The following is a 17,430-nucleotide window of genomic DNA, read 5'->3' as shown; positions in this document are numbered from 1 at the left end:
AATTATCTGGGGTTTCCCCCTCACACCTGCCGCTGCTACAGATATTTTTTGCCGGGGCCGCTCACACTGCCAGTAAATGCGACCTGTATGCATTCTGCAGTGTAAACGGGCAAACGACCTGAAAGTGTCCCGCATGCGCAGTAGAGGGCGCAATAGCGTCAGTGTTCACCCTGCAGCCTGAAGTGACTCAATTCCGATTTTTTTGAGGTAATGCGACCTGTATGAGTTCTGCAGTGTAAACGGGCAAACGACCTGAAAGTGTCCCGCATGCGCAGTAGAGGGCGCAATAGCGTCAGCGTTCTCAGTGTTCTGTCAACTGCCATGAAAAGAAGTAGTGCTCAGTGTTTGCTGAAGTAAACATGGAGGCTAACGGTGGAGCTTAGCTTACATATTTGAAGTTGTTGTCCGGCCGGAGCAGCATATTGACAACTTAATCTTCATATAATCCGTCATGGTTGTTGTTTTTCTTCCCACTTGCGCTTATCAGGACGCAGAATAGTGATATTTGTTGAGAAACAGTGACGTTCAGTTCGGATGAATGCGACCTGGACGTTAGGTCGCATTTGAATCGGATACGTATCGGATATGGGTCACATTCTAAAAAGAATCCGACCTGTGCTGTTCACACTGCCATGAAAAAATCGGATACAGGTCGCATTACGTCAAAAAAATCGGAATCGAGTCACTTCAGGCTGCAGTGTGAACGCTGACGCTATTGCGCCCTCTACTGCGCATGCGGGACACTTTCAGGTCGTTTGCTCGTTTACACTGCAGAACGTATACAGGTCGCATTTACTGGCAGTGTGAAGGGCACCGGCAAAAAAAATCGGAATTGCCAAATAATCGGAATTGAGTCACTTCAGGCTGCAGTGTGAAGCACCCTGTGTCTTCTTCTTTTTACCCTTTTTATGTATTTCTGCGTCGGTTAAATTTTCTGTGACTTCTCTGTGGAAACTTGCATCTGCTTTTTATTCTGTGGTATGGTATGGGTTGGTTTGGGTAAATCTAATCCAACAAATTCAACCTTCTACTGAAAACTGATTTTTATTGTGTTTTGCTAATATTAAAATTTGCTTTGTGATTTGAAACAAGTGAGACAAAGAAAAAAAAAAAAAAAAGAAAAAAAAAAAAAAGCAGATGGTCTCTGACCTGTGTATACACAGGTCAGAGACCTGTTTGGTCCAAACTTTTCAGTTTGGAAAAGTATCAACTGTATACATACAGTTGATACTTTTCCAAACTGAAGTATACACTCTGACTTAAGAGAATGTCACAAAGAGCAGGAAATTAAACCGGTCTGTTTCACTTCCCTTGTTTATAAGGCTTTGCAGATAAGGACAGAAAAGGGGAGGATGAAGTCCGCCTCGGGCTGGGGAGCGGGTCAAATTACTGGGTCTCTCACGTGTATCACCTGCGCTGCTGGCAACTGTTGAGGGGGCGGGGGGGACTGGTCCGCTTTTTTTGTCCTTTGATTTTTACCCAGGAAGCACATTGGCTAAACCGTGAGTGAAACTGTTACTGGGACTGACTACTATATATTCCATTGAGGGACACCGTCTTTAACATTACATAAACCCTTCTGAACAGGCGAGGGCGCACTTTCTGCGTGTATTAAAACGACTTGAAAACATTCCTCCCACCCGTGCATGGGCCGGGGGGCCACCCATAGCTCCGCGCCCGATCAGCTCAGAAAAACAAGCACGCGTAAACTTTATGTGTTAAAAGTTGCTTAAACTTATTGCTTATCCTGCTTTCACATGCGAGTTGAAATGTTATATTTTCATGACATAGATTATGTTAACTTACAGAGTTCAGCACATATTTTCTATACATATTCAGCCCTTTTTGTGGCCTCATTTCAAATGTGTTTAAATTCAGGATTGTCCAATCAGGATTAGACAATCCTGAGTGTTCAATCAGCATTTTTGTCCTGTATATTGCTCTTCATCATACTTTTGAAGAATTAAGGGCATTAAATACAGCTTTTTTTTGTTATACTAGAACAGGCTTGAGCTTTTACGACTTGTACAGCTCATACCGCGATAAAACAGACACAGATTATGGTTGATTTAATTGAGGGGGAAAGAACATGTTGAAGAAAAAGTCTATTCATACCATTTGTCCTGCATTTCTTTGAGCCTACAGCAGGCAGCAGGGTCATAATTTTAGGGGTATTTCGAGCTTTATTTATAGGCGTTGGCTTTTACAAATGTTTAGTGAGTCATAGACATATTTATCTAATTAATTGTGGTCATGATTTAGTAAGGCAGGACAGAAGGCTATGAAAGCCAGCTTTTTCCACAATTCTTTTTTGCCTTAGGGTGAAATATAAAGGTCTCTTCTTTACTGTGTGAAAAAATACAATATTCACTGTAAGCATTAGTTTAATAGGTTTTATATGGTAAAGAGAAATTGAAATGTGTTATTTTTTTTAATTATGTTATCTATTTGTATCAACTTTTGGTCATTTGTATTGCCCATAACTTATACATTTTCACTCTTTAGTAATTTCTTTTACTTGAGTGAAACATGTTTAAGTATGTTCCTCTATTCATCCCAGGTTGGTGTGATGAACATCCAGGACCATATCATCAATCGTATTAGTATTTTATATGAACACATATACTTATGTTTACATATGAAGGTTATTTAAGGAATGGTATTGAATAAACAGTTGTTTGGGAGGTGGGGGAAATCCGTGTATGGTTTATCTTTGGTTTGAGCAACTTAATTCGAATCATGGAAAAGACCCGAAATTCCCATGATTTATTTCAAGTAGTCGCTCGAACGTTTTACGACAGTCGACATAACTTTACGTCAGCGGTAAAGCAATGGGCTAGCTGACAATAATGATTTGAGATAACCGGGCACAGTAACGTAACTTTACTGAACTTTGTCTGTTTTGAGGCTGTTAACTCCACGTTCACTTTAATATCTACAAATAACTAACATCACCCTGACAGCCGTCTCTAAGTATCCATTTTTATCTGTACTCAGCGTCTGTCTGTGAGCCAGTGGAGAAGTATTGCTTTTAGCCAGTCATTGCTATGGCCTCCGACAGCGGCGAAAGCAACATGGATCGAGAAATGATCCTGGCCGACTTTCAGGTGGGTCCCTGTTTGTTTGTTTGTCTGTGGCATTGTTTACAGCTGGAAGCGTTTTGTCTTCCGTGTGCTAAAATAAATTAAATGTCTGGCATCCGAAACGGCAACCCTGCTCGTCGGAAGCAGCAAGGATCTCCGAGTTAGCACACAGAGCTAACTTGCTGACAGCTTGGAAACGGACTCTGAACACACTTGCTAACCAAAAACTCGGTGTTTACATTGCAGTCTACCGAAACTGTCGGGCCAAGAATGGGACAATACTGGTATTCAGGACCAGTTTAGCTGAAAATGGAGCTGCTGCACCCAATAAAACTATCTACTTGTTTACATATCGTCCCCTGTTGTTTCTGCAGTTTAAAACTTGACGCTAAACGTCGACACATTCAGGATTTCTATCTACAGTCAACTCCAATCTGGATTCCTATTGTCTTCTTTTGAGTCAACTAGTCTTCTCAGCCACCCTAATCTGTGATCTTCTACCTATAAATGCTAGCTAGACAAAGGACTGACCTCTTAATGTCTCCTCTACTGTCTATATTCTGTCATGCAAACATATTTGGTTAAAAAAAAAAAGGGGTTAGAAAAAAATCAGGACAGCAACATTTATAACAGTAGTATTGACTTTAGGATTATTGCTTCCTGATAGCATAAAGAACTACCTCATATAGTCATAGAAAATCAAAAGCAGAACTACTGTCAATTCTAGGGTTTTAATACAGTAAGGAATTGGCCAGAAATTGTCAACAGTTCTCCCATGATCAGCAAGTCAGCTACCTAAAATTTATATTTTCTATTTTTATACATTTAAAAATGCATCTAAACCAAAAATGCCTACAATAATTTACAATAAATGCCTCAACTAGAAGAAGGTAAATTTAATGCAATCTTTGAGCTTAATAAAATCAGACAGGCTTTGATGTGTAAAATTGGAACTTGTGGTGAATTTACATCCACTTTAGCAGAGAATATCTCTTCTCTGTTTGGTGTTAAAGTCCTTATTAAGCAGTGTGGGGGAAGGTGAAAGTCTGAATCATCACAGAGGAGACCAAAGAAAGCCATAAATCAGAATCTGCGTGGAGAAAACCCCATAGTCTCCCAGTAATCTGTAGTTTTAGGATGAAGTCATAGTCCATTGGTTTGTGGACTTTGAAACACTGTTTACCCTGACTTTCTCTTAGCCTATAAACACAAAGAAAAATAAGACTCAAAATTTGGATAGCCAGCCCACAATACTGACTCCATTATTATAGGTTCCTCTCAATAAATCATATTTTTGAAAGGTTAATTTAAGTAACTTAGTCTATAAATGAAACACTTTACATAGACAAATTACTCTGAGATTGATGTTTTCGAGGCTTTGTTTCTGTTATGATTCACCCCTTTTTTTTGTTTTACACAAGATTTGAATATTACACCAGGCCAGTAAGAAAAAAAATGGTTTAATGAAAGTATGTTAAAATTACTAGAATCTAATGTCAAGATTATTAAAATGGCTACTGAGCAGATTTCACCATGTCATAAAAAAGCGAGATGAAAGTGGGAATGTTTGTGAAAAATTAAGCACACCCCAAAACCCTAGACATCAAATACAAAAATATAAGAATGAAAAAGTGCTATTTTTCTTTTTTTTTTTTTTTTTTTTTACAATGTAATGTAACAAAGGATCACTTGGAGTAACTACATTCAAAACCAGTGTAACCAGATTACCTACCGATAAGCCACCATTATAATCACATAAACCCCTTAAAAATACACACATTTATGCAGCAGTTTGACGACGCCCAATAGTTACTGTGTTGGCACTGAGGTGAATATGCTCCAACTTCTGACATCATTTTCAGAGCAAAGATTGTAATTACCAAACATCAAACATATCGGCACAAGTGATCAATCACACCTGTGATGAGCAATAATAATAAAAAATGTTGCAATGGAAAGCATGTCACAATATTCAAAAAGACAACATTACCAAACTGGTCATGGAGTGGCTATTGGTTTTGAAGCTTACCGTCCTTACAGTTACAGTTTGAAAAGATAAAAAGAGCCAAATTATTTAATATTTTTCAAAGTTGGCGCTAATTTGAGTGTTTAGATTCCCTACTATTTCAGGTTAGAGTTAAAAAAACTTATTTGTTTGACTAATATGCTTTCAAAAAGATGAAAAGTAGAAAATTTTCAACTTGTCAGTGTTTGTTTCTTCTTTCGCACACAACATTCTTTAAATGTTGAGTCGGAAATGTTTGACATCAGCAGTCAATGCTTAACATGTTCAGCTTTTCTGCATCTGAATCCTTTTTCCACTCATACTTTATAGATTTCAAAACCTCTCTAAGTTGGTTTGAAGTGGATACATAATTGTTTCACGCGAAAATGACCTCAGTATGATAATGTAATATTTTGCATCAACACCCTTCTAATGAGCTGCGAAACCAGTTCGCAGAGCTGAAACAGTTTTTATTGCTGGCAACCTGGTAGTTATGTGTGAGTGAATCTGAGAAGGGCTTTGCAGTCAGAAGGGTCATTGCAGAAAATGAAACCTGCTGTTGATGTAACAAAGGATGTTATGAAAAGATCCTGCTGCAATCAGCGCGTCTTTGCCTAATGTGGTAAGGTTTTTAACATTACTTCAGTAAGTATAGGTGTTTAGTCCGAGTTATAAAATTCCAAAATAGATGCTTGATTCAAGGAAAAAAACAAAACAAAAAAAACAGCAACTGAAAACTGATTCTTGCTAATTCCCACGTCTCTGACAGGATCACTGGACAGATGTTGTGAACTGTTTTTAAATAAACACATTCTCTGCGGTTAAAAAAAAAAAAAAAAAAGACCGCTACATTGCAGGAGACCTTAATTTTTCACGTTTCATGTTCCAGCAGCTGAATCTAATGCAACTTGTGTTTTCCATCTTTCTGTCCTCTCGCAGGCTTGCACTGGAATCGACAACATCGCGGAGGCAATCACTCTGTTAGAGCTTAATAACTGGGATTTAGTGGTAAGTTCGTTAGCTTCTGGCTCTGGGCTTCACTCTTGGACATTTAGTCTTCAGTTCATCTAAAGTGCAAGTTTCCAGAGAGTTATTATTTATTTTTTTTATCATCAAGGGACACACAGTTTGCAACATTCCCCTGTTTAGGGAATGCTTCTCGCAAGCAGCTTTCGTCTCTGCAAGAAGGTTGTTGTGAGACAAAAGTGTAAGTCCTATATTGTGTGAAGGAGAGACTGCAGTGGCCAGAAAGATCACGTCCAGTCGGGTTTAGATTAATTCACGATGAGCCCCTTGCAGTGACGTCCCGTTTGGAAGGGGTCAGTCTATAATTAGATGCATGCTGGCAGGAGCAGCGCAGACAGTGGGGACTGGACTTTCTGCTGCTGTGGAGCCAGTGACTTGCAGTTCCTCTGCAGTGGGTGTTGGTTTTTATAAAACAAACAAACAAACAAAAACAAGCCTGTGGTCTTGGTGAGGGTCTGGAGTGCAGTTGGGAAAACAGGATATGTTCTCAGTCCCTCATTTAACACGCCAGGAAACAAGAAATGTAGCAAATTACTGAATTATTTTGTTTCTAATCTTTTAGGTCTTTAGTTGAACCTATGTCAGCTCCAAGGTTATTGAACGACGATGCCATCGTCCAAAGTCCTCAGCTGCGCTCCATCTATGTTATTGTTAGGAATAGTGAATGCCTCACTTTCTGGAACTAGAACAGCTGCTGCCGCATGATAAAGTCTTGTCTGCTTATCTCTTTTGACATAAAAGTTCACGTGTCACTGTAAACTTTTACTCTTTAAGACTGAAACTAAAATAAATGTGGCTACTTGTCTTAGTTGGGTTGCAACATAAACTCTCTACTGTTTTGCAGCATTGTAAAACCTGCGACAACAACATGTGACATTTTAGTTCTCCTGCCGTTAATCCTATCCGTGTAGTTCTTATTGTTAAACACTCAGCTACTGCTTTCAGTATCCCAGTACGTGAGGATTATTGCACTCAGGTATCAAACATGCTTAAATAAAGCTTAAACTTAATAAATTTGGTTTATTGTGGGTTATTTTTGATAGTTTTTTTTCTTCATCTATTTACTTTAAAGATAGCAGAGCCTGATTAGGCAAACAATAGGTTTAATAACCTCTTCTACTTCTAAAGTACTAAACATTTTTAGAAAACTGTGTCGGAGCTTAGGATATCTCAGGAGGATGCCTGTTTATTTCTGGACTGTGTGTATGATTAATTACTGCTGTTGCACGGAGAAGTTAATAGGCCTACCGCAAGATCATGACTAGCTTGTCAGGAGATTTAAGCAGGCGGTGTTGTGGGTCTCTCTCATGCCTCGCTGCACCCAGGAGAAGAGGGCTTCCTGATTTATAGGTTGTTTTTTTTCTTTAGAGTAATAATTTTTGTCTTCCAAAAACACACTGTGGAGTTTTTCCCAAAGTCTTCAGCCTTGTTTACACATGGGAGACCTTGAGCTCTAAAGCAAATGCTCTGCTAGTTGGGTTTGTTTAAACCTTAAAGTTATTACAAATAACTTCATCTTGCTCACTATTTGGAAACTGCATCACTGAGCATGTGCTTGTGCAGTCTTATGTGAAAGGGGAAAAAAAACTTGGCCTGAAGAAAAGAGGACAAAACAAATACGAGAGATGGAATTTTGAGACAAATACCTGCAACTCTAAACAGTCAGTGCATGGGTGTAACAGACCTGCGCAGTACGTTTGTTTGTCTAAATAGCTTAAAGAAAAATAAACACATTTTCTTCCTTGTTCTTCATTCCCTCATTTTGGTCTCCTTTGTTTATCCTTCTTTTCATCCTTCCTCATTTCCTTTTGGTCTTCTTCCTTTTTTCTACCTTCTTCCATTTTGGTCGACTTCTTTCCTTGTGTCCTTCCTTTCAGCATCCTTTGTGTCTTTACTTCTGTACCTAATTTTTGTCCTCCGATTTTTGTTTCCTTATTCTTCATTTCTGTCCCATCTGCCTTGTGTTCTTCATTCTCTCTGTCCTTGTTTTGTTTCTTTTACTTCCTGCTTGTCCTCTGTTTGTGCCCTTCTTTTAAAGCTTCCTTGTGTCCTACCTGTCTACATTCCTTCCTTCTTGCGTTCTTCCCTTTCCTTTTTCTCTCATGTCCTCCTTTGTTCCGCTCTTGTTCTTCTCTTTATTTTATACCCCCTTTTTCTCTTTTCTTCCCTTAAAAACAGACATTGGACTCTGAAAATGTATGAACATTTTACATGAAAACCTTCTCCTGTGTTGAGCAACACAACAGTGAGAACGGTCATCTTGGCGTTGATTAAAAACCTCTTTCATTTTAATTTAGAACATTTTTCTTCGCCTCGCCTGATGCTTTCAAGCAACACAGCTTGCTGCTGACGTTACATAACGTCTCCCTGTTGTCTTGTGTACAACAGTGATGGTTGGAGTGAATCAATTGTCCATTGAAACAAAAGCTCACCTGCAAAGCTGACAGAGTTTGTATTTGCAAAGCTGACAGAGTTTGTATTTGTCTTTTCAGTGCCTCTTGTTCAGGCCAGCCTCTCTGAATATTCCAGCTCACACATTTTGACACAGTTGACATTTCTGAAAACACCGAGCCAGTGATGTCACAGTGTCCTGACGACACCACTGCCTCTCATCTCTGTGCAATAAGCTCCTTTCATAGTTGCTTTATTGTTCTAGATTACGCAGATCGAATGTTGCATGTTACATTTGGTGATTTGGACATTACGTGAACACATGGATGCAGTTGTGTTTTGTTGTAAAATGTAGTTTTGCTTTTGTTACAGGCAGCCATCAATGGAGTGATACCGCAGGAGAACGGGATCTTACAAAGGTGACGACTGCTGACTGCTAGAGGAAGTCAATATTCCTAAGAGTCATTGGTATAAACTAAAAGGATCTGCTTCAACAAGGCAATAAGAGAAATATATAATTTAAAAATTCAGAATTAATTTCAAATAAATTAAACTCAGAATCTCAGATACAATATAGATTCATTAGGTAGTACACTATGAGCAATTACTGATGTTAATTTTTATGGTTATGTCTCTGGAAAACCTAAAATGTAGTTTTTACAGGATTATACGAGACCAAGGATTGTCAAAATAGTCAATATTCCAATACGATCGACACTAGAATCTTTTACAAAGATGCTCACTTGAGTCCAAGTTGACATAAACTAACCCCCGTCCTCATTTACCCAAATTGTTGCAATTCTTCCATCAGCAGCACAGCAATAGCAGAGACAGCCTTCCCTCTCCCTGCAGCCGCTCACCTGACCAAAACAAGGAGGAGATTTAGGTTTGGATGAAAAACGCGTCACGATATAAAAGTTTCATATCAGTCAATGTTGATAGTTATTGATAATTTGCTTTATATTATATATGCCTCAGTAGTGAATTTGATTTGTACAAACATGAATTTGACAGGCAAATGGAAGCGCACAGTTACCGTAAGCAAGTATTATTAAAATAGTTGTATGATTAAATCAAACATACACACCTCCATGAAGAACATGAACATTTATACTAAATATTATCTACTAGCTTGCAAAATGGGGAAGTGACACTTTCAAATTATGCATTTTTCTAAGTGAGGGCTGAATTCCCCTTTACTTAATGGTGTTACCCTAATGAAGGAAGTTAAAATATTGTGATATTGCATGATTGCATAATGATATTTTAGTTGGAAACAAACCTTGTGCTTGCAAATGATACTATGACCACATCGAGTATCTTTTTAAACATCGAATTTGACATTTTAATATCCTGAAAACACCACTAAGACCGATGGGAAGACTTTCAGTCTAATGCCTTGGAACAAATCTGTGTTTTGTGATGAGCTGATGGCATTTTACCGAAAGTAAACGTAAATTACAGTAGGTCCTTCTTTGGCTCTCTCCAATGCATTGAAGAGATATTAATAAAAAACCATGAAGGGCTTGAGGCCATGAGAACACTGCAGCTCTCTGTCAAGGACACAGATTGCTTTGAACCGAGGCGGGTTGGCAGTGTGACTGGTGGGCTACACGTTTACTAAATGGCTGGCTTTGTTATGAGAAGACCGCCGTTGACCAGTAAACAGCGATGATGTCAGCAGGGGCCAAACGGAAGGTACACCAGCACTAAAATCATTTGCCTTTCTGCTTGTGACCTCTTTTCCAGGCATTAGCAGAATTAGAAAAATGTCCCTGTTAGTACAGAGCACTGAAATAGATTTTTTTTTTCTGCATAGACGGTTTGGTTTGCTTTGGGATGGTGACATTTTGAACTGTGAACTTGTGCTGGTTACAGATGTTTCCATGGCCTTGAGTTTTATGGTGGCAAGTTAGGGTAGAGGTACAGACTGGATGCCCCTCTTTATTTCTGCGCATCTATAAGAATTGGTTTATAGATGTTTGTAGTTTATAGATTTCTTACTGAATCAAATTTCCGCATCAACTCAAAAACAATGAACTAATCTGCAGAATTAAAGCACATAATGTAGCTCATGACAATGAAAAGAAACGTGTAGGTTAATAGATAAGTGTGTAATAAGTATGTAAATCTCTTGGTAGCTGTGCTGTCACGTGGTTGGGCCTGGTCCACCTCCAGGCAGAAACCTAGTCACTGAACTAAATAAAATGGAGCCTTTATGTAAAAATCTGTGTCTGCCTTCTTGAACCTTTGATCATCTGAGAAAGCAGCACCGATAAGTAAACATATATTATAAAAGAAAATACGGGAAAAAAAAGAGACGTTTTGCCTTCTCATCACCTCTTCATGATGTTTTTGAACTGAGACCCTTTTTTTTTTTTCGTCCTTCTAGTATCATATAAATTTGACACTATAAATTACAACATCAGTCAACTGTGATCTCTGTGCAGCGACTTCACCAGCGAGGCGAGCCAGGCCACCATGTTCGGACCCCCCAGCCACCCAGAAGCGGCCGACGCAGCAGCAGCAGCAGCAGCAGCAGCAAGAAGCGCGGGTCCGCTCCCTTCCTCGTCATCTTCTTCCTCCTCTCCTCCATCGTCCTCCACTTCAGCGTTTTGTCCCATCAGCCCTTCTACCCGACACATTGTAGAGCGCCAGCCTCGCATGATAAACTTCAGGGTGGAGTACAGGCAAAGATCAGTGGAGCTCGTCCTCGAGGAGAGCCGCACAGTCGGTGAGCGCCAGAAGCATAACCTCACACTCTTGAGAGAAAAGATTGTGTTCGATAAAGATACATCAAATACATAATCAAAGCAAGTTCAATAATTTCCAATTGCGTGATTTATCGTTTTTCTCTTTTCTTTCTCTTTCTACCAAAAACTGGACGACAAACGTCTTCAGTCTGGTGCTTTGGTCTGAACCGGCCCGTTTGTGTTACCAGAACTGAAGGATATTTTGGATATTTAAAATGTCTTCCACTTCCAATGTTAATAAAAGTTCTTTATCATTAAGAGTTTGATATTTTTAATTCTTGAAAATTATTTCAAAACAACATTGAAATAATTTCTGGGACAAATTATCAAGTGCCTCTTATTCTATCAAATGCTGTTTTTTTTTTGTAGAGGTATTAGTTTTGACTTCAGTAAAAGAAAACCTTAGAAGATTGTCCTCATTTTTACATCGCTGACCGTCCCCCTTTAATTATAATTAAATCCACAGGAGAAATTAAAGGAATCCTCCAGACAGAACTCGGCATTCCAGCGTCCAAAATGCATCTGAAGGGATGGAAGAGTGGAGACGTGTCAGATACTGTGAGTTCATGATCTGGTTTTTAAAATTTGTTTTACTAGGAATTAAAACGAGTCACGGTGGCAAGAATGAACTAAAAATGTAGCTGATATGATTCAAATCTGCTCCTCCTGTCTGTCTTTTTTGTGCATAGATCAGGTTTTTTTTGTAACATTCATGTTCTTATCAATGTTAATGAAAACACAGCGAGGAAGAAAGAATGAGTAATTAGTCTACTTGAGTTAAGGGAAGCATTTTTGTCATTGTGTGCACTCAGACGGTGCTGAGAAGTTTACACCTTCCCAAGAACAACAGCCTGTACGTCCTGACCCCAGACATCGCCCCTACTGCCAGCACCAGCAAAAACAGGTAACGTTCACTACCGGTGCTCAACATCTCTGCTTTTTCGCGCTCTTTCATTAGAAGTCATATTCGTTCCTCCATCCTGCCTCACAAGCAAAATACTTGGATTATTGTGCATGCAGTACCTGCTAGTGAACACCAGGTGGCGATATTTGCCCACTTCTAGAGCAGAATCGAGCCAACAAATATCCTTGTCATTGATTTATCAGGATACGTTTGACCCCGCGCTGCACATTCATTTTCTCCCATCCGCTGTGACATTTTGAAAGGAGCATCAGCTGCCACAGTCCTTGTTATGTAAATAATCATTTCATCCCCTCCTTATGTGCTAGTATTTTCTTTCGGCAGAACATTGTTTCTTGTTTCTTGCTTTATATCTTGCACTTCAGACATTTTGTGCAATGTCCATGCAAATCACTCGTTTTTGCAATTTTTTTCTTTAAAGTCCTTTAAAGCTACCAGGTGAAATGTGTCTCTTTATCTTAGCCTCTTATTGTAAATTGATCAAGACGTGTTTGAAGTGAGAGTGGACAAATAAAAGTGGACTAAAAGATTTCGCAGACCTCACTGACTGGAGGATCATTTTGCTTGTTTTTATGACAGTTTATATTTTATTTTTGCAATTATTACATAGTTTATGGCAATTTTTTTATGCACTGAAATTCTTGTGCCGTTAGTCACAGTTTCTGGATCAATAGACATATTTGGTGAAATAAAAATTAGTTCCCAAGGACGTGGTCAGAACAATAATAATACGCTTTTATATCACCATATGATGATTGTAAAAAAAAAGAAAAGAAAAAAAAGAAATAATCAATTCTGTATATTAAAATATAGTTATTTTTAAATCCATATATTTACCCAGCTCTTCTTTTCTGTCTTCCTTTGTTGTTTAAGCTTAAGTTACTACGTGGATAGACTGTCGACTGAAGCCATCCTCTTTTTGGCACAATATGTACAGTTGTAAGACAGTGTTCATAGTTTAACAGTGAATTAAAAAAAATGCTCCTTAGTTCTCACCCAAACAAGCATCCTCATGTCAGCAGAACCCTTGTGTAAGTCATTTGGCAGTTTGCCTCTTTGCTTGCTAGTTAGGCTAAGTGGTAGTTATATTGTGTTGGCAGCTAATGGGCCTCATCTCTCCGGTTTTCCCTCCCCTGCGCTCTCCTCATCTTCTCACTCCCCCTCCGACTGCTGCGTCTTTTTAGCAGCGCCGTTGCCATTCCTCCAAGTGTTATCGATATCATTTTGGGTGACAGGAGCTCATTATTTTGCAGCAGCTATTTTAGCTGCGGACAGTTGGGGCTGAAAGGCCCGGGTGGGCTCCCACTGCGTATGTACATACGTTTGTGTATGCATATATGTGTGTGTGTGTGTGTCTGATGACCCTGCTGTCAAACAGGGAGAGGATGGGTGACAGATCACAGAAAATGAGGGGAGCGGCCCCCCTGGTGGGAGACCAAACAAGCTGTTAGCTTGGAATAAAAATAAACTGTTCTCACACCATATATCCACAGTGTGCTGACAATTAGTTTGCAATGTCTGCAAATTTGTTGCAGTAAATACAGGCAGTCGGCTAAGCTCTCCAGGTAAGCTGGAGCACATTATTAGCATAACACCAACTCGACGCTCTAATGTGTTAGAATAAACATTTTTTGGACTTTGCTAATGGTTTATCCCAGATACAATTACAGCCGTGATTAGGAAGCTCAGTTCAGTGCTAGATGTGGGACAAGAAAGCAGTGAAAATATCATGTTATTTACACAAAAAGGAGCTAATTTAACTTTCCAGTTGCTTGTAAATCATGTAACACTAATTACTAAAGTTTTTTAATGTTGTTTTAATGACATCAAAATACAAATATTTTGATGTTTGTGCAAAGACTTAGTCTATAGAATGAACACAAGCTAAATAGTAGTTTTCAAGTGTTTATTGTTCAGAATGCTGTGCCTTTTCTTGTTCTGCTCTTGGTACAGTGATGCTAGGAGTCTACCAGGCTGGGTTAGCTGCTTAATTAGTCAGGCTATCTGCTCAGGTAGCCAGCCTGCAGTCTGTTTGACTGCTGCTTAGGAGCTCCTGAAATGTGTGAGTTTTTCATGTCTGGGAGTATTTCTGTGTTTGTTCTAAGTGCTGGAAAGTAGCTATAGCAGCTGGCTTTCATCCAACTGACTGTCAGTGTGCAGAAACAGGTGTGGGAGGGGCAGCTCTGTGTTATTTTGTGGTCTCAGTACTTTCTTTGGTTTCTCATTAAACTAACTTTACTGTGCGGGAATGTTATGACGGAAAACTTTTACTGGTTTTCAACGTTTTATAACCTCTGTACCTAAAATCCAGTTACTAATTTATTCACTTGTTTATTAATGTTTTGCTAAACAATACCATTAATGACACCTGTTTTTTTTTCTTTTTTTTTTTTTAATAAACAGCTTCATGGCGTTCTCTCGGCTAAGTAAAAAGCATGCTCTTTAAAGCTTAAGTTGTAGTAACTGGTTTCTAAGGCATCAAAACACCACAGCACAATTTGTATTGATGTTAGCAATAAGATTGACAGCAACTCTGATAGTTAATGTTTTTTAAATATATCTGTATCCCTTTGATATCTTATATTATGCCATTTTTTTATGTATTGTGTGATAGTTTTGCAATTTTAAATAAACTTTTAGCATAAACCTAAAAATAGTGGGAAATAAACGAGGATGTGTTGGCCTCTTGTGAAAAAGTAAAACTGGGCCAACAGCACACTAAAATTGAGCAAAACTGAGTTTAAAACAGTCGATGCAATATCCCTTAAATTAGAATATGGTCACTTGTGGGATTATTTTAGGAAAGGTTGACTTTGTTGTATTTCAAACATAATGCCAATTTTCTTCAAATTTATTACTATTATTGTACAAGATTTATTTTACTCGGTGCATAAATACAAGGCTTTTCATGAAATAACTAGATGGTGTAAAAACTCAGTTCCAGTATAAATGGCTCAGTCACTGTTAATCGTATCAAGTGAACAGGCCCACTTTTGCACATGAAACAGAGTTGTACATCTGCATTAGAAATATCAATAAAATCACTCAAATTTAGTTTCATGGGTTTCATTTGTTTCAAATTGCTGCTGAGTGACAATGAAAATGCTCCATGATCGGCGTCTCCGGCGATCACTTTGTAGTGCCTGGTTCTCGCCGCACACACCTTCGCCGAACGGAGCGATTGTACGGAGCCGCACTGTCATTACGGTCGCGCTGAGCAAACTTTCCTTGTTCGTCTTGTTTGATTAGAAATAAATCTAGAGGCTTTTGGAGATTTTCCTCTGAGCACCAATCCTCCTCAGGTAGTTATTTAGTTAGTGATGATGTGATGTGCAGTTAGCAGTGCAGCGAGAAAGCCGGGGGTCTGAGGACGGCCATGTCAATGACTCTCTGTGAATACAAGAGAGTGTTGAGGAGGAGCTAATCTCCTGCATTAATGATGAAGGCCTGATGAATATTTCAATGGAGCCTGTTTCCTTTCTTGTTTATTCTTCGCTCCAGCTCCCGGCAGGCGTGTTTGCCAATGAAAGGTTATTTTAATTTGAACTCTCGACGAAGTTTAAAATCGCAGATCATTAGGTTTTATGTGTTTGTGTGTTTTTTTTTTTGTTTTTTTGTTTCTTTTTTAAAAATTTGTCTTAGCTTCTCGTTCACTCAGCTCTGTGAGAGCGATGTAGCTGCAGAAACATAGAGCTGTCGAGGGAGAGCGCTTATGAAGCTCGATGGAAAGGATTCAGCAATTAGCGTCTTATGTAATTTTCGGACAAAATGGCAGACCAAAACAGAGCAGAGCCTGAGTGGTTTCACATTTTTCTGCTTTGTTGTGGATGTAAAATGTGGCGGAGGTAAGAAAGACATCATGTGTGCTTCTTGGTGCCCTCTGTGAAGGTGTGACAGGTTAGCTCGCGTTCTCCTCAGTGTGTTTTTAAGCAATCTGAGAGGCAAAAGCACATGTTGCCAGCGTATTTATGAAAATTTAAGAGAGGTCATGTATAGTGCAATCTCTTGAGTGCATAGTGTGTCCTAGTGTTTTTGCAGGCACATGTCACATTGTGTGCATGCATGTGCATCTCTGTGTCTGGCAATACTTCTTTAATAAGGTCTGGAGTCTGCTCTGTGCCAGTGGGAGCCGCAGCTGAGACGACGGGCTTACCTCAGAATGAAACCAATCTGTTTAGCCTGCTCTTCTCCCCTGCACAACGCTGCCTTTTCGCTGTCCATAAAGTTAAATGACATTTCCCTTCCTCACCCTAATGCCCACGTCAAGAGCCTCCAGAGATGTTGCGGGCTGACCTAGATGTCACCGACTGTGTGTGTTGAGTGAGAAAAAGACCTCCGTTGGCGGAGGCAAACACAAAGACATCCGTATTTCAACCCCAGACTGCTTCGGGGGCCTGCTTCGGCGCGTCAGATGCAGATGCATCCACCACAATTTATTTGTGCCAGATTTACGACTTTCGTAGAACGTTAACTTGCCGATGCCGACTGTAGATCATTCATTCATTGATTTATGAGGACATAAGAAGAGTATTCAAAATATTTACTTATAGCGTTTCTGTCGTGAGTGGCTGTCGGTTGCATTGGACAAAAGGAGATGTCACACTGTGTGTGAGAGGGAACAGTCACTGTAAAACAAGACTATTAATTTAAAATATAAAAGGATTAGAGTTGAATTTTTAAACTATCTTTAAGATTTTATATTGGAGGGCATCTCTACTAACACTGTCGTGGTGTATTCTTTAGCGTACATCATTTGGACCCTTATCTTAACTCTAACATTTCCAAAACTCCGCCAGTATTTCCAAATCTTGCATTTTCATTGACAGACTGAGGTTGAAACATTTGAGCAAAAAAAAAAAAAAATCGAAATCTTTGCTGTAAATCGTTCTGTCATCCTTTTATCTGCCGAGTTTTGCTGTCCACTGCAGCCTGAAAGAATCATAAACCCGTCTTGACATGTCATAAGAAGTGCTGTTCAATCTAGCTTTATTTTTTAGGCACCTCTTTAAATACTTAAAATAGCAAACTGTGGAATAATCTTCTCTCAGAACATCTTCTGAACTCCTTTGGGTCGAAGTTGTTAAGAGTCAAGTCAGTGAGATCTGGCAGCATTTAAGAATGCTGCGTTCTTAAAACGCTGTTTGTAGCCCAGCTGGACACTGGTCAGGGCTGATCAACATGGAAATCAGTCGACTGTGGTGAACATCTCAGCTCATCTCTACTTGAAGCATGCTTGTCTGGTTTATATAT

At 39.2% G+C, this 17,430-nt stretch overlaps 1 protein-coding gene across 1 annotated transcript in view; it reads left to right on the top strand.

The window, feature by feature from the left end:
- The first annotated feature begins 3,047 nt into the window (after nucleotides 1-3,047).
- faf1 (Fas (TNFRSF6) associated factor 1) overlaps nucleotides 3,048-17,430 on the top strand; it is a 69,800-nt gene continuing 55,417 nt past the window's right edge. The window contains exons 1-6 of the mRNA XM_007552661.2: nucleotides 3,048-3,107; nucleotides 6,028-6,096; nucleotides 8,878-8,924; nucleotides 10,956-11,239; nucleotides 11,725-11,816; nucleotides 12,071-12,162. Coding sequence (XP_007552723.1) covers nucleotides 3,048-3,107; nucleotides 6,028-6,096; nucleotides 8,878-8,924; nucleotides 10,956-11,239; nucleotides 11,725-11,816; nucleotides 12,071-12,162 — 644 coding nt within the window. The remainder of the gene's footprint in view (nucleotides 3,108-6,027; nucleotides 6,097-8,877; nucleotides 8,925-10,955; nucleotides 11,240-11,724; nucleotides 11,817-12,070; nucleotides 12,163-17,430) is intronic.

The sequence above is a fragment of the Poecilia formosa genome, unplaced genomic scaffold, assembly GCF_000485575.1.
Source record: "Poecilia formosa unplaced genomic scaffold, Poecilia_formosa-5.1.2 Scaffold52, whole genome shotgun sequence".
Classification (NCBI taxonomy): Eukaryota; Metazoa; Chordata; class Actinopteri; order Cyprinodontiformes; family Poeciliidae; genus Poecilia; species Poecilia formosa.
This window is presented reverse-complemented; position numbering and strand designations above follow the sequence as displayed.